This window comes from Oryctolagus cuniculus, chromosome 1 (genome assembly GCF_051225735.1).
Source record: "Oryctolagus cuniculus isolate XC-2025 breed Fujian yellow rabbit chromosome 1, ASM5122573v1, whole genome shotgun sequence".
NCBI classification, from domain to species: Eukaryota; Metazoa; Chordata; class Mammalia; order Lagomorpha; family Leporidae; genus Oryctolagus; species Oryctolagus cuniculus.
The window spans coordinates 218,709,326-218,733,329 of record NC_142867.1 but is presented as its reverse complement, the minus strand read 5'-3'; the positions used below and the strand labels follow the sequence as shown (position 1 = coordinate 218,733,329).

Sequence of the window (24,004 nt, the reverse complement as noted above, 5' to 3'; positions counted from 1 at the left end):
CCATGAGAACTACCCCCTAATCTATGTTTTCATGTCCTACTTGTAACAGAGCCAATTGCCTGTTAAACATTTCCGTTTGGTTGTTCCTTTACTGCCTCTAAGATGACAAATGGGCTGGTTAAGCCACCACTTTCAACCTGGCATCCCATATATGTTCGAGTCATGGGTGCTCTACTTCCAATCCAGCTCCCTGCTAATGCACCCAGGGGAGGAGCAGAAGGTGGCCCAAATAACTGAGCCCCTACTATCCATGTGGGAGACTGAGGCTTCTGGCTTCTGCCTGGTCCAGTTCTGGTTGTTGTGGCTATTTGGGGAATGAACCTGTGGATGGGAGATCTCTTTCTCTCTCTTTCAAATTAAAAATAAGTCTTTAAAAAACAGTGACAAAACCATCATCTACTGTTCTTCATCCACCCCCAAAATCCTTTGCATTGTCCTTTCTTTCTGCTAACAGAACCACCAGTTATTGAGAATCATCTTTAACTCTCCACTTTGAATCAGAACTGAAGTCCTGTAGATTGATCGCCATAAACTCTCTGCCAGCCACTCTTTCTTGATCTCAGGCATTTACCAGTTCATGCCTTCTTATTTCCCTACATGTATATTGCTTTTAAATTAACCTTCATGCTGCAATCAGAAAAAGCGTCTCTGAAACCACTTCATTTGAAACACCTTAGCACCATGACCATCAGTTCTATCATCTCTGCCAAATCCATCAGCCAGCTTCCAACCAGGAAAAAGTCACTCTCCTTGCGCTGGAACTCAGTGTTCGTCATGATCTGAACTCAGCTTCTTCCAGCATTGTCTCCCAGGCTCCTCAGCTGAGGCCTCCTCCCATCAAACTGCTTCCTTCACCATGTATTGGTTCATCCCCAAGTCTTTCAAGGTCGACCACTCTACGCCAGGCAAGAAGGAAGCAGGGGGTGAACAGACAACCTCTTCCTAGTGGGAGAGCCTTTGAGACAAGGGAAGATGTACTCACGAAGGACAAATTGTGAACTACTTGTTGAAACACGACAGATTGTTCACAAGCATTTCTATCTTTTCCTTCCCCACAGTAGAATAAGCAACAAAGATATTTTAAGGTGTAAATGAACAAAAATTTAATCAAAGTTTAGAAGGCAGGATAAAAATAGATGACCTATTTAACAGACTGGAGAAAACTTGAACTTAAAGGGCCAGGAGAAGAGAATACCAAAAATAATCAATCACATGCACCCTGCACAACACCTACAAGGTGAAGCTCTCCAAGACCTGACACCCCATAGAAACAAAGAGCAAGACATGGGGCTGTGCAGCTGCACACAGCAAGAGTCAAACCCTCACATTCTCTGTTGGCCCCATGTAGCCTAACAGCCACACAGCAGGCAGAAGACAGGAGAGCTAGTCTCTGGGGGAATTACCTGAAGAAATTCGGACTCACATACATCAGCCACAAAGAGGGGACACAGGGAAGGCAGAGAACCAAAGATGGTCATGATACCACCCTGCATTTCAGAACTCCAGGGATAAAGGAAGATCTTACACATTCCCAGACTAGGGTGAGAGTATAAAAGGAGAAGATCAAGGTTATATATTAACAGAAATCAGAGCTGTAGTCAGGCTGCTTCCAGAAATGCTAGATGTCAGAAAATGATGGGAGAAAACTTCCAAATTCTGAAGAATTCTTAAATATGTGATTTAGCTAAGTTATTAACACACATAAAGGGGAACATATACCTCCCATTCATACACTTTTTTTTTAAAGATTTTGTTTATTTGAAAGTCAGAGTTATGCAGAGAAAGGAGAGGCAGAGAGGCAGAGAGGCAGAGAGAGAGAGATGTCTTCCATCTGCTGGTTTGCCTCCTAACTGGTCGCAACAGCTGGAGTTGCACCAATCCGAAGCCAGGAGCCAGGAGCCTCTTCCAGGTCTCCCACGTGGGTGCAGGGGCCCAAGGACTTGGGCCATCTTCTACTGCTTTCCCAGGCCATAGCAGAGACCTGGATCGGATGTGGAGCAGCTGGGTCTCGAACTGGCTCCCACATGGGACGCGGGTGCCCCAGGCCAGGGAATCAACCTGCTGTGCCACAGCGCTGGCCCTACTTTTTTTTTAGGAAGTTACTTGAGATTGTCATCCATTTAAAAAAAGGAATAAAGCAAGAAAGAGGAAGATGAACAAAACCCAAGGAACAGAGTCCAAAGCACAAAAGCAGCGCAGGGAGCCGAACCCTAGGAATCCATGTTGGCAGAACCTAAACGAAACCAACAGTGCAGACGGACACTGAGCGGGGGGCTCCAGAAATGGCTGCAAGAAAATAAAAAATGGCACAAGGTAATATGTGATGCACTCACGGATACCTCAAAGAGTTCATGAAAAATATATTTTCTGAAAAACCTATGCATTAATTTCAAAAAGATTTGTACCAAAATGAACTTATCTTTTAAAATTTTTTTCAAACTCTTTGATGCACCCTCATACTTTATCATGGAGAACAGGGACTGGCAAACTACAGTCCAGGGACCAAATTTTACCTGCCACCTGCTTCTGTCAATAAAGTTTTATTGGAATACTGCCACACCTATTCATTTACACACAGTCTGTAGCTCTGTTGTATCATGTCTGACTGCCCTCTGGCCAAAACAGCTGCGTTGAAGAGTTGACAGATTGTCTGGACTGGAAAGTCTAGAGATAATTACTATGTAATCCTTTACAGAAAGGAGTTTGTCATCCCCTGACTTAAAAGAGGAAAACAGGCAGACAGTTAGTCTAGCAGTTGAGACACTGGTTGTGGCACCGACATCCCATATTAGCATATCTCCTGACTCCAATTTCCTGCCAATGCAGACCCTTGGGACACAACAGTGCTGGCTCAAACGGTTGGATCCCTGAGACCAATATGGGAGACCTGGACTGAATGTGAATCTCCCAGCATCCACCCAACTCAGTTCCTGATGTTGCAGGCATTTGTGGAGTGAACAAGCAGATTGGAACTCTCCTCCCAAACCTCCGTCACTTTGCCTCTCATATAAATAATTTTTAAAATTAAAAAGAAATTCTCTAAGGGCAAGAAATACTGATCTTATGTAATGTGTGGAAAGAGATAAGAATAAATACAGAAAAACAACACCAACCAGAGATAAAGAAGCCATTCTGAACTCATGAAATATAAAGTCACACAGTAAAATATCCTAGTACACTAATTGAACTCTGCAGTGAACACTATTTGCATGATCATAAAAACAGAAATATTGATTCTGCTTCACCCAAAAATTATGATCTAAATATTAAGGGAAGAGGAGAGGAGAAATGAAGAGATGTACAAAATGTCCAAATTTCCATCTAATATGGTAACAAGTCAGTAAAAGTCTATCATTGATAAATCAATAGATAACAGTATAAGCACATCTGTTAGAAATATAGGGGCATGTCCAGAAGAAACAACTCAGAGAGGTAGATTATAGACAGGACCAAGCGAAGAAGGAAATAGTAAGCCAGGCACTGCTGCTTTCATTGCAAACCTGCAACATGCTTTGGACTGTGTATGCATACTATTTGATAAAGTGGTAATTGATTTTTAAAAACCCAGTATCAGGGCTGGTGCCATGGCTCACTCGGTTAATCCTCTGCCTGCACCACCGGCATCCCATATGGGCGCCAGGTTCTAGTTCCGGCTGCTCCTCTTCCAGTCTAGCTCTCTGCTGTGGCCCAGGAAGGCAGTGGAGGATGGCCCAGGTGCTTGGGCCCCTACACCCACATGGGAGACCAGGAGGAAGTACCTGGCTCCTGGCTTCGGATCGGCTTAGCTCCGGCCATAGCAGCCATCTGAGGGGTGAACCAATAGAAGGAAGACCTTTCTCTCTGTCTCTCTCTCTCACTGTCTAATTCTGTCAAATAAAAAAATAAATAAAAATTAATTAATTAAAATAAAATAAAACATTAAAAAATAAAAACCTAGTATCAGGCTAATGTTGTGGCATAGCAGGTAAAGCCACTGCTTGTGATACCAGCATCTCACATGCACCGGTTCCTGTCCCAGCTGCTCTACTTCTGATCCAGTAACCTGGTAATGGCCTGGGAAAAGCAGTAGAGATGGCCAACGTGCTTGAGTCCCTGACGCCCATGTGGGAGACCTGGATGAAGTTCCTGGCTCCTGACTTCAGCCTGGCCCAGCCCTGGCTGTTGCAGTCATCTGGAGAGCGAACCAGCTAATGGAAAATTCATTCCTCTCTCTCTCTCTCTCTCTCTGTCTCTGTCTCTCTTTCTTTCTCTCTCTCTCTCTCTCCCCCCCCCTTTCAAATACATAAATAAATTTTTATGAAACCCCAAAACAAGGTGCTATGAGAAAGAATAACAGAGATGGCTAACCTGTAAACTTATTTGAGTTTTCAGAAAAGATGGTTTTAAGGAGAGAACATTACACCAAGAACTTGAAAGCTCGCCAGCCAGCCAGCTGGGGAGAAGGGAACTTCCATGGAGAAGGACTACCACGTGCAAAGGCCTGGGTGCAAGATCAGGCCCCACCAAGATGTAAAGGTCTTGAGTGGTCGAGATTGATTGAAGGGGAGAATATGGATATAGAAGGTTTAGGAAGAAACCAGCCAAGCCAGCAGGAGGCACTCACATCCTCTCCAGAGGCAACGCTGAATCACTGGAATATGATAGCATAAAGGAGTCACATGAATATCTCAAGACTATAATCAGCATTCGGAATGCATTTCTCTGTCATGCTTTTTGCACAAAAAGCCAGATACAAATCCACAGATTAACAAACAATTACCGCATTGTTAGAAAGTTGAACCAGTTGTATCTGTTTCTTACTCAAAGAGCCCTAAGCCAGAGAGGGAACCTCTCAATGTCCCTAGCTGCTTTGGAGCTGTCCACTGTGGATTGCCTGCTCTCACCAGTTATTTGGCATCTGAGTTTTTGCCTGTTTTGCTCCTATACTTGCCTACTTTTCCTTAATCCCTCCTGGAATTTTGTATGCAACATTCCCTACAACATCTCCCCAGTCTCCTACTGGCATCTCTTTAACCAAATCCAAAGTCTTGGTCTTTTTCATCACTTTCTTGGTTTCTTCAAAACTGTTCTCACCCTCTCCTCATTTCTGTTTCCAACTTCCGTCTCTTAAGAGACCAAGGAGATGCACTCTCCCCACCTCCATGGGAAAAATGGGTCTTGGGGAAGAAGTGATTTTCCCAACTTTGTGCAGTCAGATGATGGCAGAATCAGGGTCACAGGTAATTTGGGCTTTGTGTGGTACCCCTTTAAGACTCTGTAGAAATGAAATTACCACGTGCCCATGTGCAGGAACCTGGAAATGTGAAATCCAACAGGTGAACTTCCTCTTATTTTCCTCCATAAACAGAGTATTTTTCCTTCTATTAAAGAAATAGCACTTACAATTTGACAAAACATGTTATAATCACATTTTACATCCCATGCCCTTGGGTTAAAGTGTGTCCTGATGTAATTATATTTGGAAAATAGCACTTAAGCCTCTGCATATCAATTCTGGCTTCCTTTAAAAGCAGCAGGAAGTCTCCACATCATTGCTGCTGGCATTTTCTTGTCAGAATTAATAAAGATTAATTACAAATGATTTTTATTGTACTGGGACCAGCAGCACTGAATTAATTATCTGTCCTAAACATTCATGTAGTTACTGCTTCTTAGATATTTTGGTCTCCAAACTCTTTAGTCTTTCAAAAATTGAAGACCCCAAAGGACTTATGTATATGTTGCTATATCTATAAATAGATTACTAGAAATAAAAATGCAGACATTTTTAAATTTTAATTATTACTTCATTTTAAATTAACAATAATAAGCCCACTGTATGTCAACATAAATGATATGCTTTTATAAAAAACTGTATTAAAAAAAGAAGAATGGCTTACACTTTTGCAAAATTTTTAATGTCTGCCTTAGTGGGAAACAAATGGATTCTCACATCTGCCTCTTCATTCAAGCTGTTGCAAATATCACACCCTGAAACCTCTAAAAACTACCTATACTCACGATAAAATGAACCTGAGGGAAGTCCATAACATTTTGGTATTGTGAAAATAGTTTTGATTTCATGGATTCCTTAAAGGGCCTCAGGGATCCTCAGGGGTCCCTGGACTACGTGTTGAGAACTACTGATTTAATTAAAACAATAAAGAAAAATTCATTTACTTATTCAAAGATTATATTTTCACACTAGTGCTTTCATTTAACCATCACAATTTGTGTGTGTATGCGTGTGTGTGTGTGCACATGCAGGTATGAGTGTGTGGTTAATGTTTCTATTCCCATTATATAAAAAGAAGTGTTCGTTAGTATGTTAGAGGAGTGGTTCTTAAACATTGGGATGCATAGCCCAGATTCAGGGCCTATGAGACTCTGTAACACAACCAAAGTGATGTCACTCAAAGCTGCTAGACTTGCTTAAATATCTTACTCTGTCCCTGAATATTCCTTGTGAATAATTCATTTGGATTCTTCATCCAATAGCTTAGCGCGATTCTATTCTGTTTGCCTAGAGTGTTGATTCTTATTTTAAGATACAGGAAGTCTTTGTTGATGTTTCCTCTTTCTTCTCTGCACCACTTTGCCGAGAGGCCATTCCCTAAACCTGAGAAACAATCAGCAGAACTGTAATCAGTGGAGCAAATCTCATTTCCAGTTTGCTGGGTGCTGCAGCTGAGTTATGCTTTTGAAGTTCCTGCTGGTGCTCACGGCTCACCTCTAAAGAGTAAAGGGCCATGTGCCTCTGTCTCTGGCTACCCCCACTTGAGGTCCTGGATTATTCTTTACCGGAGATCACAGCCGCAGCCCATTCAATTTCCTCCTCTGTTATCAGTCACTCCTAATCCCAGGAATCTCACACGGAAATCTCTCTTTGCAGGCCACCACCAGTCCTGAAAAGCTTTCTCTGTGATACATTTGACCCAAGTACCCTTCTCACCTTCACATTTCTCATGTTTCATTTGGCAAGTGGTTTCACAGCACCTGCTAGGAGCAAGTCTTCCTGCTCCCTGGAACATTCAATATTGTAGCAGAAGAAGCCAAAAATTCTCCCAGCCTCCCACCTCTTCCTCATCTTTCCCAAGCATCCATAATACATTCTGATTAAACTAGCATCACTTTCCAAAAGATCCCATTACCCTAAGGGTCTCCCTCCTGACATGAATTGTCCATCACAATTTGGTATCTGTCTCTCTTTTTTTAGTAGATTTATTTATTTTTTTTTTGAAGATCAGAACTACAGAAAGAAAGAGACAGAGAGAATCTTCCATCTTCTGGTTCACTCCCCAGATGACCACTTTACCTTCTACGCCACAACGCTGGCCCCCTGACTCTCTTTCTGGCTTTACCTTCTGCCACTCAGCACTCACACTAATGTGTCAGCCCATTTGAACCACCCTCTTCTCTCTGCTCAGCTGTCCTCCCCAAGGCCCACTCTTTCTTCACTCATGTTTAGTGCCACCTCTCCTGAGAGCCTCCTCATTTGCCTCAGGAAGATTTTCACAAACCCCTGTTCTTCCCAGCACTTAGCTTTTATTGGTCCCATCAGGTGGCAATGCAACTGTCTGTGTGTTTGTCTGTATAATGACTGTGTAAGTATAGTGAGGCTTGACACGCTGCCCCATGTCCAGTTGGTATCCTCAGAGCCTGGCATCATCAGCTGCCATAATGGCTTAGAGCCAGACTATCCAATATGCAGCCACAAGTCACATATGGCCATGGAACCATGGAAATATGGTGAGACAAAATGAAGATGTGCTGTAAGAGGAATGTGCATACCAAATTTCAATAAGGGTTAAAAAGAGTTAAAATAGCTCATCAATAATTTTTATATTTATGACATATTAAAATTATATTTCGATAGATTGCTATAGATGTATTACTAGTAATATATTTTGATTTATTTTTTATTTTTTCAAGGTGGTCATTAGAATCTTTTAAATTACATAAGAACTTTACATTGTGGCTCACATTCTAATTCTATTGGACATCCCTGGCTTAAAGCAGCAGGGCTTGGCTATTGCAGAGTTGGCTTCAAATGTTGGCTCACAAATAGGGTGACCAAGAATCCTGGTTTGCCAAAGACTCTGGAACCACACATCCACAAAACCCTTCCATCAAGAGGAAACCAGAATAGGTGGTCACCACATTAACCTGCTTTGCTGCCTGACCCCTAGAAATTCACACAAATTCCCACACCTATATATCTTCATCTATGAAACAGTAGCAAAAGTCAGGAAACATTCAAGTAGTAAAGAAATAATGTATTTAAAGCCTCCAGCACTTGGTGGGCATTCATTACATAACAAAATAGGTTTTCAAGAAATGTGTGCTAAATAAATTAACAAATAAAAGCTGTATATATATGTGTGTGTGTGTGTGTGTGTTTGTGTGTATGATTCATTGATGAATATCTTAGGAAGTATTTAGAGGAGAACGAACACTATGAGAAAAGAACCAGAAACAGTGTCAGGACGGAAGTGACTTCCGAATGATTTTGGAGTATGGCCTTTTAGAATTATAGTAACGTTAGGCTGGGTTTGACACAGGAGAATATGCAATGAAGAGAGTCCACAATGTGCAAAGGGCAGAATGGGCAAAGGACGAGTCATACAGACAAGATATTAATGACAAATGTGATTGAAGTATGGGATGAAGGTCCTAAGGTGTCATACAAAGCTGAACAAAGAAGCAGTAAGATGGGAACACCAGGTTTGGTTCCAACACTATTCCCTTAACTACATGTTTCTCTGACATGAGCCAGGCACTTGTCACCACTGTGTGCCTATGCACATGAGTGTAAGTGTAGTCAAGGGCATGCATTGGTTGAGCATCACTTGGTGTCAAGGTCTACCTGACCCCATATAAGTTTTACAGCAACTGGAATCTCCAATGAAGAAAGTGTTGGGGGATGAGGAAAGGGCACTGCAGGAGAGAGAATCAACCTGCCACCTATTGTCCAAAGCTAGACTCAGTTGTCCAGAGTCTGAAAGTGTCTTCCCTTGACACTCTTAGCTTCCACACTGAGCTATTTGCTTGACATGAGCTAATCAGTTTACCCAGATGTGCCTGTGAGTTTCCTTCTTCCTCAGCTGCCTACAGCTGGCTGTTATCCTCCCCCTTTCTCTTCTAGAAATCTTATTGGGCCTTTGTTAATCAAAATAATTTATCTTTTTCATACATAACTAAACTGGATGCTAATAATTCAGTGAATGTTTCTGCATAGATTACAGAATAAATAGACACTTTGATCCCAACCAACCCCAAAAAGCCAAGGTGAAAATTAGCAGACTGCAATTCACTTTTGTTCTTGGGGTTCCTGTTTTATTTCATTAAAGATTCCTGGCTTTCTCCAAAAGAAGCCATCATCATCAGAAATTCGGACGGGAGGGAGAAGCTAAATAATCACATGTCTTAGACCACAGCCATCATCTCAAAGCTAAAACGGCTCTTGTTAAATCGAAAGAGAACTGAATCTCCAGAGGGGCTTCCCCAGTGGATTTCTGGCCACTTCCCTTTTACTCCTCTGGCTCTTTCCAGCCCTGTCCTGCAAGTTTAAGTTTTTAAACACAGCTCTAAACTTTATATTTTTCTTAGAAATCTGAAGTCTCACCATTGTCCACAGTGTAAAGTTCCAACTCCTTGCCCTGGGATTTGCATTCTCCAATGACCTGATCTGGCTGAAACCTCTCTACCAAACTTCTTTCTCTCTCTATTCCTCTATCTTTTACCTCAAATGCTAGCTGAACCATTACAAGGGTCTCTTGATGAAGGAGGTAATAAATTGATTTACATTAAGATGTAAGTTTCTTATCAGTACACACACCAACTACTTTGAACAGTTCTGCCTAATACAATTCTCTTTCTCTGAAATGCTTCCCATTAGCAATATCAAAGATACATATATCTATTGATGACCCAAACACTAACCCTGCAAGTGTTCTCTATTCTTCTCAGCTGAAAACCACCTGTCATTAGAGCTGTCTCTTACTTATATCTTGTATCATATTAGCTACCTATATATCTATACCATATCTCTTTCAAGACTATTTGATGAGAGGGTCATGCCATATATCCCTCTGTATTTGTCTTCCCCCACCCTATACTCTGTATATATTCCCCTACATATACACTGTATATGTCCTGACATATATAAGGTATTATTGAATGACTTTGAGCAAGCAAGTAGATTAATGGATCAAGTCTGATCATTACCCTCTCCTGCTTAAATCCCTTTAGTGTCTTTCATTGCACTCAGATTAAACCCAAGCCTAAAATATCTATTGTCCTGGTGTATTTCTCCAGCCTCATCCAATACTACGTCTCCTTTGTCCTTACACATACTGTCCTGCCCCTACCTGTCACTTGAACATAGGAGTTTGCAGTTCTTTGTCATCTTGAAGCCTTCACACAGGTTCTTCCTTATTTCTAAAACTCATTTCCTCTCATTAACTGCATGGCACACAAAATTTCTGACATTTCAGGTTTCAATGGAAAATGCCACACCCTCAAAAACATCCTCTGGAATATATAAGGGATTGCAAAAAGCTCATGGAAAATGGAATTAAAAGATATTACTTTGTTGCAAAAAAAAAATGAAAATCCAAGCATATTAGGTATCTTCAAAAAGCTCATAAAAATGTGTATTGGGAAGAATCTGCCTGGATTTTGAAATTTTTGTTACCAAAATAAACTTATCCTTAAATTCCAGCTTTCTATAAACTTTTCAAAGTGCTCTCATACATTAATCAGGGCCTTGGCAAAAAATAGGTGTCATCTGGGGCCAGTGCTGTGGTATAGCAGGTAGAACCACCACCTGCAATGTTGGCATCTCATATGGGCGCTGGTTCAAGTTCTAGCTGCTCCACTTCTGATCCAGCTCCCTGCTAATGTGCCTGGGAAAGCAGTGGAAGATGGCCCAAGTCCTTGTGCCCCTGTACCCACATGGGAGAACCAGAAGAAGCTCCTGGCTCCTGGCTTTGGATCAGCCGACCTCCCGCTGTTGCAGCCATTTGGGGAGTGAACCTTTATATTAATAACCTTTAAAATAAATAAATTTTAAAAAGAGAAACAGATGTCATATACAAAATGCAGTAAAATTTTTAGAAAGGGAGGGGCCTGGCGTTGTAGTGTGGCAGGTAAAAGTGTCATCTACAGTGCTGACATCTGTGTGGGCACTCGTTCATAACACAACTGCTCCACCCCCAATTCAGCTCCCTGCCGATGGCCTGGGAAAATCAGTGGAAAATAGCCCAACTGTTAGGGCACCTGCCACACACATGGGAGACTTGGATGAGGCTCCTGGCTCCTAGCTTCAGCCTGGCTCAGCCCTGGCCATTGCAATCATCTCCAGAACTATGAGAAATAAACATCTATTGTTCAAGCTACCCTGTATGATAGTTTATTATATCAGCCTGGGCAGACTAAAGAAGTCTGGGGGAGGAGCAGGGGACACTTTCCTATACTGATATGGTCATTAATCTTAAATAATACAATTATTAAAGCACCGTTTTAAAAGAGTGTGCAAAGAACGTGTTTTGTGTTCAGCATACTATTTTCTCTCCTGGATAAACAAAAAGACTACATCTTCCACCCTCCTTTGTATTTGGATCGAGGTCAACATCCTGTACTCTGGCCAACAGAACACAGATAGCAATGATATAAATCACTCGCATGCCTGACCCATGGAATATCACACGTACAATAGTCCACAGTGTCTTCTTCCCCCATAGCCCACCTGTCATCCACAACACTTCTCATAAGTGAGGAATTAATTCTTGTTTTATTTAGTTCCTGGTGTTTCAGGGTTAACTTGTACTGCTGCACATCATAGTATTTTTCACACTAACGCAAGGAAGCAGAATGGTAAAAATCAATAGTAAATCACCCAGTTTTCACTGAGGAGTGTGTTGGACGATAACAAAATGGATGGGGTGATCATGTGTGTTGTGGTTTGACTAGGACAGTCCCCACTTATACCTGTTGTCCCAATGTAATGAAGTGTGGTTATTAATATAAAAGCTTTTTTTGCCTTATAGACATCCTGGTTTAAAAAATAAATTACAGGGTTAATTTATCTATCTCACAGAAAATAAATCACAATTCTTACCAGACATTTCTCTCTGTCCATACCAATGCTCTCCTTCTACCCTGAGGTGCACATCCCCTACATGTCTTCCTCTTTACTGGATTCTCCACATGGAGGTAGCTGGTTAGCTGAGTAGCTGCTTAGACAATACCCAACATACAAGTCCCCATCGTACCCTACTGCTTCAAATTAGCCACACAGCCCCACCCTAGCTGCAAAGGTGACAGGTTTCTGTATACTTTATGATGGTCTTTTGTAGTCAGGAACAAAAAACAAATCTGTGAGAATACTCATAAAATACATGTCTTAACCAAATGTCCACACCTTCTCTATGGGAAGATGACTGTGGTTCAACCTTGAGCAGCGTGGCCTGGAGGATATCCCTTGACAAAGGTGGAATGGAATTGCTAATGGGGAAAGTGATCCCTCTTTTAAGCTAGAGTGGCTCCTGTATCTAACTAAGAAATCCCACCATAACATTGCCTTTTGTTTGGTAAGCCTCCGATTGCCATAAAGACTCCTACTGAAGAGACATGCCTGATTCTCTCTCCTCTTGGCTAAGTACAAGGAGACCACTGAGGTCGTGTGTGTTTTATTATTTCCCTCTGATTTTCAAAGTATGGTCTTTAGAGAGGAAGCATCAGCATTACCCCAGAACATGCTAGAAATGGATTCAGCTCCATCCCAGAACTACTAAACTGAACCCACATTTTAACAAGCTCATTAGGCAATCCCTCTACACAATTAAAGTTTGAGAGAGAGGGGCATCCATGCACTAGGACCACTAGTCATGTAGAAAGTGGACGCTGACCAGTCTTTATGAAGTTCTTACCCCTTGCCATCTTGAATCAATATTCATGTATATTTTTTTCTTGTTTCTAGTTTTCACTTAATCACAGTATTACTCATGTTCCCCAGAGGACTGTGAGGATGATTAATTCCCTCTACTTTCGCCTACAATTAATCAATTAGTCCTCATTCCCAATGGAGCGTGGATGATAATTTCCCTGATGTTTTAAATGTATTAACATTTGGACTTCATTTTCTCCTCCCAAAAATGTTAACCAAGCTCCGTCACATCAGAGCAAGAGAAAGAAGAAAAATAAAATGATATGGCTTTAGAGGTGAGAATTCTCCTGATCCCAAGAAGTCCAGGAGAGCTAAGCTGGTTTTGTTCTGTTTGGACCCATCTGTAAACACACACAGGGAAACCAAAGACAGGCGTTCACAGGAGGAGATCCAGGCCAAGAGAGCCTTTCCCAGCCCCACCCAGGATCCAGCTCTTTAAGGGCTGAGGAATCATCTTCTACAGTGTGCCAAACTACCAGGCCCTTGGATTGAGGTTGCACACATTCTCAGTTCCCATAGAGGGTTTTGAGCCTATCCAGCTATTAGTCAGCCACCCTAATATTTTCTGAAGTGAAGGACCAAATGGGCTGCTCCAGAAAGCAACTTTATAAAGAAAAAGGAAAAGGGTGCACAGGGCTGGGCCAGACACTCTGTGGGTTAGTTTCAGAGGGTGGAATTAATTGCATTTCTTAAATATTCTACATTCCAGGGAAAGAGGTAGTGAAAGGTAGAACCTAGTGTTCAAACAAGGAAATATCAGATTTTCCTATGACACATAGGAAGCTGCAAACGAGGGAACTTCAAAAACTGGAAAATGGAAAAATGGAATGAAAGAGAAGCTTATTTTGGTACAAAAACTGAAATCTATTCATAGGTTTTTCATAATATGCCTTTCCACTAACTTCTTGAAGAACTCCTGCATAGTAAGTATGATCCCATCTATTATTTAGTCTTCTGTATGCATAGGGGTTGTGGAATATTCTGGTACATACTTTATAAAAATAATTCCATCTTTATACAATATTTGACAAATCACACACACACAATATGAAAACAAAAGACTCCCAAGCTAAAATGGAATTAAAAGATAAGTCACATCAGTGCAAAATATTTTAAAATCTATGTATAAGGTTTTCATAGTACACTTTTTTCTTGAGCATTTTGAGGATGTGTCATGCACCGCACAATGGTTTGCTTATGTAGCTTGGCGCATTAACACTTCCAGTCAACGAAAGAAATGCTCCAATACTTCCAACAAATGTAAATCAAGTTCCCACTATGTACCAGGATGTAGGCTAAAGTGTCTTAAGCTATACTGTCTACTTTTATACAACAAGAAAAGTGAAAATGCTAGTTGTCAACATTACCAATGAAAACAACTGGGAGTGACTACGTAGCTGCAGCCAAAGCTTGCAATTACCCCCAGTGCAGGTGTTCAGCAAAAGTTTGTTTTGAACATGAAGGAAGGGGGAGGGCATTTGAGGTCAGGTTTGCAATTTCCTGAACACCTCTCTGAACTTTTCTCCAAAAATCCACGATGTTCTGCAGCTACATTGGGCACGAATGCCCCCAGAAAGGTGCTCATTTGAAGTTGTTCAGTTGATCAGCACTGTTGGAAACACCACCCTCCCCCCAACCATTGAGGATCGTCTCCTGGGCCCCTCTGCCCGTGGACACAAGGAGGACACTCACACTTGGGTATTTTCACTCTACCAATCCCTCCTTGCTTGGTGTGCTACATGTTTGTTATTAAGGCAAAGTTAGGTCATGACTTTTCTGTCTTTCTTGCCAGTAAATAGTCACTGTGAAAAGTGAATTGCTGCATTCTGTCCAGATTCACCTGCTTCTCCTCTGCTTGTCCCTTCACAGCTGCAGAGATGTGCCTTTGCCCAGCTAAGGTACTTATCCAATCTGAAAGGGTTTACACTGCAGCCCTAACTACCAGGGATACATTGATTTTTACTTGAAAATCAAAACCACCGTGCTTCCAATTTCATAGAAATTGAAAAAAACAGTAACTTAACCCACGTCAAAGAGAAAAAGGTCACTTCCGGACTTGACTAGCATCAGGAAACAACACTTTAGGACATTTTCAGTGCCTGCTTACACACCTAGAAAAGCCCATAAATCTAGCACAGCTGGAGGATGGTGCTTGGCTCTGCATGCAAAAAGTTGAACAGGGTGAGTCAGAAATGCACCATTCTTTTTTTCAAAAAAATCTCAGATCTTGAACTTCTGAAATTTACTCAGATCCCTCCCTCCCCATTCCCTACCTTTCCCCTTCTGTCAAAATAACATTTGTTCATCCAAATTTGTTGCACACCAATTATAGTCCAGGCTCTGTTCCAAGAAGGCATCAATTCCCTTAGCCACTCACATGCCATAAACTCCGTTTGCTGCTATTTCAAAGACAGGCATGTGTGTATACACTCAGTGGCAAGAACTGGAGTGAGGAGGGAGACAGGAATTTGGAGCATGAAAGACAAGAAGAAGGATCTCCTTTCTGGGACAGGTTCATGTTTCGATGTCATTATAAAATGCAATAACAATAACAATAATAATCTTAAACAAATGGTGTTTCCCTACAATGTTATGTATCTGAAATGGATTTGCTAGGTAAACGTATAGTTTAAGCATTTATTGGGAACCTGCTAGGCATGCACATTACTGGTCATATGCTATAGTCTCAAGATTCTTACAGTGTCACTGGGGAGAGACATAAGTAGCTACCAAGAATACAGGTGATACAAATCGCACGGTGGTTAAAGCTGCTTGCTCTGAAGTCGGGCAGATCTATGTCAGATAGCTAGCTCCATCACTTCATGACAGTAAGAACTTGGCAATTCCAAGCCTCAGTTTCCTTATCTGGTAAGTGGGAATGACAGCACTCACGGGATGATTGCAAAGAGTAAGCGAAATTATGAAGGCAGCATGCTTGGTATTTAATATAAGCTCTCTACATGTAAACAGTTGGTGTAATCTTAAAAATAATCACTATTGACCTCAGGTAGAAGTGTGCTATGAAATCCTACAGAGGAAAGATGGATATATTTCTTACTGGAAATTTAGGGTGGGAGCACAGAGCAGAGATTATTTCAGCAGGAACTATCTTCTGAAAATTGCAGTGAATTACAGAGCAAGAGAAGAGGAATTCAGGGATGTGGTGAGGACCACCCATCTGTGCAAAGGGGAGTTGGGGAAGGGCCAGGGAGGCTCGGTCAGGTGGGGACTTAGTGTGACTACAGCCTGAAAACACAGCCTAGGGGAGGCCAGAGATGCCTTGTGAGGATCCCTGACCATGGTCGCAGAGGCAAAGGGAGATGCCAAAGGATTTTAAACTTGAAGAGGAAGGGAGTGAAATGACCTAGTAGAAGTTTGGATTCTTACCCATTAAACTACTGTAGAGGTCCATTTGCCTCAAGGAAACCCCTAGAGGATGACAGATCAGCTTGAGCAGCGTCGCCACTGTGAACACCTAACACCCTGAATTGTCTGTTGTGAACAGCAATGGCATTACTTTACTTTAGCCGCCCTGCCTACTCACTTTACTACGAGCCCCTTAAAAGCAGGGATGATGCTGCCTTGCTCATCAAGATTATGTTGGCAGGGCCCAGCACATGGTAGGCTTGCAAACACCCAGTGGGTGATCTCCCTTGCTGGATCCAGCGTTTAACCATAGATGGAACTTTCCTTGGAGCTGCAAAAAAGAGCACTCATCTATCCACTGACAGATGATTGAGTTCCCAGGGACCCTCTCACCACTAGGGTTTTCTTATCCTAAAATTGTTCCAGAGGCAAGGAAAGTGATGTTCTTCTTTGAATCACTCACTTCCCCAATATTCACTTATTATTAGTCCTGCATCATTAAAAATCATTAAACTACATTGCTTTTTAAATGTTCCAGGATTTTTACTTGCTAAGATTGACTTCTTATTCTAATTTACTGCAATGACATGCATTAAATTAAATAGATGATAATCTCCTGGCGTTTCAGAATATGTTTTATATTTCAAAGTTGCCATACAACCAGAAAAGTGTTTATGTTTCTTTTTGTGCTCATTTACTTTTTATGATCAAAGAGAGTTATGCAAATCCAATGTGTTTCTTCCTTTGTAATGGTTGCCAGGAAGCGCATATTTATATACATTATACTCAACTGATGAAACTGCCATCAGTCAGGGTGCATTTCTTATTATATTTACTTTCTACATTTATATCTCAACTCTATATTTTACCTTGTGTTAATAGTTCCAATTATTAAATATCTAAACATTTATTTTGTTACCTAAAACTTTTTTCTTTATTTATTTTATTTGAGAGGCAGAGAGACAGAGACAGTTAGAGAGACCTCCCATCTGCTGTCTCACTCCTCAAATGCCCAGGAGCTAGGAAATCAAACCAGATTTTTCCATGTGGGTGGCAGGAACCCAACCACTTGAACCATCATCTGCTGTCTCCCAGGGCACATCTTAACAGGAAGCTGGAATCAGGAGTGGAGCCAGGACTCAAACCCAGGCACAATGACATGGGATGCAGGTTCCCATACAGCACCTTAACCATGGTGTCAAATGCCCACACCTCAGAATCTTTTTTCAAGTTGACAGGATTACCATATATGTGTGTACATGTGTCTGCATGCATGTAAATGTACATACACACACCATGAGATATCTTCACAAAGGTCATGGAAGATGTGTATTTTGAAAAAAAAAAAATACATGGATTTCAAAATGTCCTGCACCAAAACAAACATCTATCAATTCCATTTTTGTCCACCAAATTACTGATTTAAGATTTATTGAAATATGTGAAATATGTATGAAAGTCAGAGTTACACAGAGAGAGAGAGACAGATAGACAGAGGGGGAGAGAGAAGGAGACTTTCTATCAGCCTGTTCACTCTCCAAATGGTTGCAACAACCAGGGCTGAGCCTGGCTGAAGCCAGGAGCCAGGAGCTTCATCTGGGTCTCCCACAGGTGGGGCCCAAGCACTTCGGCCATCTTCTGCTACCTCAGGCCATTAGCAAGGAGCTGGATTAGAAGTGCAACAGCCAAGGCACTAACCAGCACCCATATGGGATGCAACATCATAGGCAGATCTTTCCCTTATATGCCACAACTCCGGCCCCAATCCATGAACTTTCTGAAGTACCCTGGTATGTATGCTTAGTTATACAAATAAACAGTTTATCAATATGCACACACAAATCTACCCAATGCTGGAATTACACCTATCTCTCTCTCTCTCTCCCAGATGTCTTCTGCCCTGCCCCCTTTGGGCTCCTGTGTCTTCTCCAGTAGTCTATTTTTATCACACAAGAACAGGACAGACAACTCCTCTACAATGATAGAATCCCACAAAGCATTTTCTTATGTGACAGCGTGAGTTAGCAATGTAGACCTTACTAAAGAATTAACAGATCAGTCTAAAGCAAGTATTTTATTCTCTTCGCCAAATTCCTGTTGGTTTCCAGCCTTAATTTTGGGTTCTGAGTTGATTTTAAAACCAGAAGCCTCAAACATTTTCTGTAAAGGTCTAAATATTTTTTTTAAAAATCATTTCAGACTTTGGGACTGTGATGTCTCTCACAACTTCTTTACTCTGTTGTTCTAGTGGCTTTGCAGCCATAGACAATTCACTAATAAAATGCACATGACTGTGTTTCAATAAAAGTTTATTTATGAACATAGGTGACTGCTGGATTTGACTCATGGGCCATGGTTTTCTGACCCTGCTCTAAATGTGCCCCCATTACACCTGTCTTCACAAAGTCTTCTCAGGGAGGTGGACTATGGCTCAACGGCAATGCCCAGTTTCTTCAAGGAGCCCCAGCAAGACCAAGGACCCTGCAGTTAATGAGACATGACCCTCATTGTTCAAAAAGGAGTTTAATTGCTTATTTTATTGCTTGAACATGCCCTGGGGCTATCTGTCCTTCTCTCACATACAACAATTTAAAAAAAAATTCTACCATGTAAAGTAATTATAAGAGAATTTCAAAGGAATAAAATTATCACAGTTGTTTTCTAAATACATCTTTATCTGCATGAGCAATTCTATTTTAGACCCTACTATCTAACACAGTCGAAGTTAGAAAGAATGCTCAACCAAGAGGAAGAACTCAGCTTCATACGTCACTTACTCAGTGCTACCTGAACATGGACAATAGCTTTATTATGACCCAGTTTTCTCATCTACGCCATGGAGGAGTAATTCACCTGCTCAAAGGCCAGAATACAGACCAGATGATTACTTGGGGTTTCTTTCTGGAAGTTAGGCAAGTTATTTTCCTAAACCACTGTTTTTCAGGTGGTTTCAAGAATCATAAGTTTTGCTAGGGTGCTTATTAAAACACAGATTACCAGACCTAGGCCTGCGTTTCTGATGCAGTGGCTCTAGTGAGAACTGAAGTCTGCCAAGTTCTCAGATGCTGCTGGTGGTAGTGGTGCTTCTGGTGGTGCTGGTCCAGGAACCGTACTTTGAAACCACAGACTGTATGGGGAAGTAGGGGAGGGAGGCCAGTAGCTTGTTCCTCTTCATCTTCTCAAAGTAGGGTTTCCTCTTGAAGAAATGACAGATTAGTTCCATTTGCCCACTGAGTCTCAGGTGCCACAACCACATCTCGACCACTAATTCCAAACTAAAAGGAGCTTGAGGACATCCTTGCAGAGCCAGGCTGGTGAGCAGTCAGGCCAGTCATCTGGAGGAGGACAGGGAAATGGGGGACAGCTGAGAAGTGAGGGCAAAAATGCCATCACACATCCTAATTCCTTTGCATAAACTACACTTCTAGAACTTTCTCTAGCAACACCCATGCCAACACAAGCATTGATTAAGGGTTGCCCATATACAGGCCCCGCACCAAGAACAAGGCATCAGAAGACTGAGAAAGCGCAAACTCTCCTCAGGGACTCTCAGTCTTGGGGGGCGGAAGGGAGGCAAAATTCCCAGATGTTCACACATTTGATAGCTCAATAGGTCAAGTGCCATGGAAATAAAGAGTTCAGGAGAAAGGATATTGGTGGGCTCAAGAGACCCATGCAGGTCTTCCTGGAGGAGGTCAGACAGGCCAGCAAGGGTTTTGATGGACAAGAAGGACAGAAGCAGTCGAAGGGAGTGGAAAACAAGAGAAGAACCTGGACAGGTCTGAAATATTAGCAGAGAGCATGGAATGAACAGAGTGCACTAAGCCTGTCTCTACCTGTTCCCATGGGAACTCTCTCAAGTCATCTCCATGTCAGGGTTGTGGTTTCCCCCTTGGAGGAATGAGAGATTTAAGCTAAATCACAAATTTCTAGGTTTTTGTTCATCTTGGAGAACCCATAGTCCAGGATAGAGTGATTAAGAAGGCTGGACCCAGCCCTGCTGTCTGTCACCACTTTGCTCCAGCCAGAGCAGCAGCTCTGCTTTCTCATATTTTAATACTCTTGGTATAGTTTTATCTCCCAAAAGGATCTGCAACCCTCTCAGAAAAAAAAAAATTAATTCACCAAACCCCCTTCCATCCACACCCTGGGTAGCTACAGAAGAGAGAAAGGAGCCAGATGGCGCAGGGGATGGACCTTGGATTCACCAGGCTGGATACTGGAATAGCTGAAAAGCAGACAGGAGTTGAGAAGCAGGAGCCACTGAAGGCTTGTGAGTGGAGCAGTGCCGCCACAAACACAGTGAGATTGGGCTTATGGCTCCTAGAAGCTGCTCTGAAAAATCTCAACTGCTCAGAAGGTTCTGAGTAAAAACAAAGGGTGATTTTTTTCCCCTTGTCAGCCTTCCCTGCGAGGACATTGTACTACTATATGCAAAACGGGTAACTGTAAGACAAACATTTTTTTTCCGCTGCCTTTCTCAGCCCCACGGGCCTTCAGGAAGACTTGAAGTTCAAGCAAAGCCTTTTTATTTTTCAACACCCACAGCTTCCATTCAACAATCAGAAGTTTTCCACTTTGATCAAAGAGGCTGAACCGAGAGGGCCAAGGGAACAGCCTGTTCTCAGCAGTCCACAGAGCCCCTGCTGCCCACTCACTGTCCATGCCCACCAGGCTACACAATCTTCTCTCCAAAGAGACAGTTGCACACCCCCAAAAAACACAGGCCCACCTCACTGACCAAAACAAATGAAATGTGCACACACACTTCTTCCAAGATCAAGCCCAACTTGGGATCAAGAACACTTGGCTAAAAAATGGATGTATACCGCCTATCACTCTGTTTAGCACAAGAAAATAGTTCATCTCTTGACGCCTCTTCCACTTCCCCATTTCATGATGTTATAGATTCACCAGGAAGGGATATCCAAGACCAACTCTGAACATCTGACCTAACTCAGGTGATGCAACAGCACTAATGACAATAATGCAAGTATGGCTTTGAACACAGACAGTTCCTTAGGGAAGTGCTGGGCTCGCCACTGGTTCCCGGAGATACACACAGCTGGGCAGTGAGCAGAAAGGAGAGGAGTGCTGTCAAATCTGGGCTACTTGCAGAGGGACACCCAATGCAGTTTTCCAAGACCCACATCTGGAGGCAGCAACTCTGCAGTGATTAATATTTTCATTAGTAATCACAAAAGTGACTCAGCTTGGCCCCCAGAGAACCTAGCTATCCAAACTCCAGACTTGACCCGGGGCACTCTTTGGGATGTTTAACAGGAATCGCTGCATACCATCGGCCAAGTCTATTCCCATTCATGGAGTAACCTCAAACCACTTCATTTGATCTTCACCATGACTATAATGTTGATGGGTACAAGGAAGCAAGGCTGACAGGGGGAAAGGCTGAGACCAGACTTCAGACTCCCCACCTTCAAATGCACTAAAGCCTAAGTGACCAAGTAAGGACCTTGGGGACCGGCAGGTTTGGATATGCACCCAACTGCTTTCATTGATCAGCATTTGTGACTTTGATTGGGATCATTTTCAGCCTCTCAAGTCCTCAATCCTCCCATCTGCAGAAAAGAAATGTCACCTGCCTCAAAGGGTGGAGTGAGGCCATACGCAGAGCCCCTAGCACTGTGCCCGAGACAGCTGGAGTTCAATTACAGTAGTCACACATACATGTATGCACACTCCACACACTGTCACACTCACATACACACAACACACATGGCACATAACGTACATCACAAACATAGCCTGCAGACATACACCATACAGAACACACAACACAAATACCCGCCCACCACAAAGCACACACATACACACACCCTGCATTTTCACACCACACTGCCTCCCCACTCCCCTACTGCCACCACTAATTCCTTGCACTTTTCATGGTTTGCTCGGGTTCATGAGATCAAAAGACACTCTAAGGGTGTTTGCTGAAAACATCAGGGTCTCCGGATTCCCACTGTCTAATAGCCTCTAAAACTGCCCTTCGATTTCATTTTGCCTGTCTCCCTTTGGATAACACTCCTCAGTTCTGGGGGCCACCTTTCCAGATAACTGGGAGCATGCCCAGTTATCAGCAGTTGCAGTCTACCCAAGTGAGCTCTTTGGGGTCAGTCCAAGGAATCCAAGGAGTCCAAGGCAGCCCGTGGAATCCAGCCTCTGAGACCGTCCCCCCCCCCCCCCCCCCGCCCAGGAGGTCCTCTGAGGCACGGCCTCGCCAAAGCCAAGGAGTCACTCGTGCAGCAGGAAGCAGTTTGGGGGCTGAGTCTCAGGAAGCAGAAGTCATTTTTTCGCACACACAGACACACACAGGCGTAGGGGGAACCGTCACTTTCCTCCACACCCTCTGACATCAGCCACCTTCTCTGTAGCAGCAGTGTCTCTGCACTCAAATTAATCCCAGGCTATGAAAAATGAGCCTCTCCCCCACCCTTGCGGCCGCCTTTCGCCTCACGCCCCCAGAGAGCAGTTTCTGGGCCAGGCAGCAGCCGGTGAAGCTTTTTTTCCAAGTCACGTGATCCAGGATGCAGGGGGAGAATCCTTCTTGGAACAGAGATGAGCCCAGAACCGAGTCAGATGAAGAGAGATAAGGTGTGATGTGGGGAAGATTATATAAAGCATGGAGCCAGGGCTGCAGCAGGCACTCCAGCGAGGGCCCCCTTCCGCAGAGGCGGCCATGCACGTGCCCGCCGGCCCTGCAGCCGGCCCCTGGGGACCCAGGAGCCGCAGCTACTTCTGCTTCACCACAGCCTTGCTGGCTCTGTGCCTTGTCTTCACCGTGGCAACCTTCATGGTACTGGTCGTTCGCAGAGCGGTAAGTGAACTCCTCTGGCTTGCTTTTCCTTTCCCAGCTGCACCCAGCTTCCTCCACTGAGTCCCAGCCCGGGACAAATTTATTAACTAGTTGAGAGCAAAAAATAATGTGCATGTAATATATATTCTATACAACTGTATATTATGGATATGAACATATATATATGTGTGTGTGTGTGTGTGTATATATATATATATATATATATATATATAATAGAAAGTGAAAAAAGAAACAGGAACTGAACTCTCTGAAATAACTTGGCTTTCAGAGAGAAACATTGTTGGACTGTCAACTCAAAACTTTCCAAATCTGCCAAAAGAGCACAAAGAAGCTACTGACCTTGAGATGCTGGGGCAGAGACCCAAGTCAAGGAGAGGAATCTGACAGCTGCTGTCTCCAAGGACCTCAGATGGGACCTGGAGGCTCTCTACTCCCCGTCTGGGGACTCCTGAGATTTCTGCCTCATCCATTGCCAGGAGGATTTTTTTCTTTCTTTAAAACTAGGAGCTAAGTTCCAAAGTCCGTATCTAGAAGAAAAGAGTTCCTGAGAACTGTGGGCATTTCAGCATTAAAGCCCACAAGACAAATCAAAAGCTTCCTGGCAAACCAGGGCTTTGAAGAGCTTAGGGTGTCGCAAGAAGCACAAAGCTGAGAGAGAGAGAGAGAAGAGGGTTTTCAGCACCTGTTGCCTCTGAGACTGCTCAGAATGCTATGTGCTGGCAAGGTGCACGCTGCACAGGATCAAACTGTTCCCAGAGACTGGCTCTGCTTGAGGGAAATGGGGATATTTGTTTCTCTTAGATGAGAACACGAAAGAAGTTGCTTCTTGTTTTAGAAAATGGGTGTCTTCAGAGAATCCACCAGGGTGTGTTACA

General features: G+C 42.9%; 1 protein-coding gene and 2 long non-coding RNA genes across 3 annotated transcripts in view; 1 reads left to right on the top strand and 2 right to left on the bottom strand.

Annotated features, from left to right (window-relative positions):
• The window catches only part of LOC127493231 (uncharacterized), a 287,450-nt gene that overhangs the window by 5,789 nt on the left and 257,657 nt on the right, over positions 1-24,004 (bottom strand). The gene's annotated exons all lie outside the window — the stretch shown is intronic.
• LOC149128873 (uncharacterized) lies at positions 18,587-23,842 on the bottom strand. The gene is made up of 2 exons (XR_016225092.1): positions 23,469-23,842; positions 18,587-19,629 (listed from the first exon to the last, which is right to left on the bottom strand). It is a non-coding gene; the product is annotated as an uncharacterized LOC149128873 (long non-coding RNA).
• TNFSF8 (TNF superfamily member 8) overlaps positions 22,670-24,004 on the top strand; it is a 29,246-nt gene continuing 27,911 nt past the window's right edge. Inside the window, exon 1 of the mRNA XM_002720514.6 lies at positions 22,670-23,129. Coding sequence (XP_002720560.1) covers positions 22,935-23,129 — 195 coding nt within the window. The 5' untranslated portion in view covers positions 22,670-22,934. The remainder of the gene's footprint in view (positions 23,130-24,004) is intronic.